The sequence below is a fragment of the Austrofundulus limnaeus genome, unplaced genomic scaffold (genome assembly GCF_001266775.1).
Source record: "Austrofundulus limnaeus strain Quisiro unplaced genomic scaffold, Austrofundulus_limnaeus-1.0 Scaffold1922, whole genome shotgun sequence".
Lineage (NCBI taxonomy): Eukaryota > Metazoa > Chordata > Actinopteri > Cyprinodontiformes > Rivulidae > Austrofundulus > Austrofundulus limnaeus.
Genome location: NW_013954324.1, coordinates 10,139 through 11,430, shown reverse-complemented (window position 1 = coordinate 11,430; position 1,292 = coordinate 10,139). Strand labels below are relative to the sequence as shown.

General features: G+C 38.7%; 1 protein-coding gene across 1 annotated transcript in view; it reads left to right on the top strand.

Annotated features, from left to right (window-relative positions):
- Positions 1-653: 653 nt before the first annotated feature.
- The window catches only part of LOC106536664 (N-lysine methyltransferase SETD8-A), a gene marked incomplete at both ends in the record, with an annotated part of 10,230 nt that continues 9,591 nt past the window's right edge, over positions 654-1,292 (top strand). Inside the window, 3 exon segments of the mRNA XM_014033985.1 lie at positions 654-816; positions 930-1,119; positions 1,217-1,292. Of these exon segments, the coding sequence (XP_013889439.1) occupies positions 654-816; positions 930-1,119; positions 1,217-1,292 (429 nt within the window).

The window sequence follows — 1,292 nt, the reverse complement described above, 5'->3', positions numbered from 1 at the left end:
TATATAATTAACTTCTGTTTTAGGTATCAATATGTAGAAGAAAGTTGTGTGAGGTATTTGTAAAAATAAAATAACAGACATTTCATATTTGCTGTGTGATCATGTTGGAGTAGTGAATGAGATCGTGAAGGCGGGGTTGATGCAATTTACTTGGCATCTGAAACTACATTTCCTCAAAGGTATTTTGAATCTGAAAAGGACTTGACTGAGTGAGAAGTAGTGTTGAGAGCTCAGCAGACAGTTTCAGTGTAACTTTCAGTTTCACCAGTTGTTTGCTTTGGTGCTGCTGAGAGCCAGCAGAAGTCATGGGTGGGGTGGGGAGGTGTGCTCCGTGATGAGGAAGCTCAGCTTGGAGACAACGCCCAGAGGCGTTTCTGGTCCCAAAATGTGGTTCTAGTCCCAATCTGTCATTTTTGCTCACCTGCCTGCAGCCTCAGGACACCAAAGGATTTCTCAAACATGCATGAACGAGTCAAAGTAAGACTCGGGGCATGTTTTTGATGAAAGGATAACACTATAACATGATATGAAACCCAAAGTTGATTTTACATGATATAACCCCTTTTAAGGAAAGGTATTAACTTCATGCAACAAATGTGGAGTTAAACTTCTTTGACCTACTGAGTATTTGTCTGTCCATTTTTGAACACTAGGGCGAGGTGTGTTTGCCACTGTCAATTTCCAGAAAGGAGACTTTGTAGTGGAATACAGAGGGGAATTAATACATTATGAAGAATCACAAAGGAGGAGAAGAATATATCACCACAAAGCTGCTGTCTTCATGTTTGACTTTTATTGGAATGATAAACAGTGGTGGTAAGATTTTAAGCAAGATAAACAAAAGTGTGGTTAAATGTTTGCCTTCAGAGTTGATATACCTTTTTTTGATTTACATTTTTTAATGAGTTTAATTTTCTTTTTCTTTGAAGCATTGATGCATCACTAGAGGATGGCAGTTTCGGCAGACTTGTAAACGATGAACACATAAATCCAAACTGTAAAATGAAGAAAATAACAGTGAATGCCAAGCCACACCTCTGTCTCTTTGCATTACGGGACATCAATCCCGGTGAAGAAATAACGTACAATTATGGAGGAACTGACTGGCCATGGAGACAGGTTTGTAAATTTTGATTTAGACTTGGTGTGTTTTTTACATATTTAACCAGGCTTGAGATTTCCAAATTAAAATTTCCAACTCCTCTGATAATTCCAGGTTGTCAAACCATTGCCTGAGTCTAGTGATGCAGTGGAATCTGAAGAAACAGATCATCCTCCAACAAAGTCTGCAG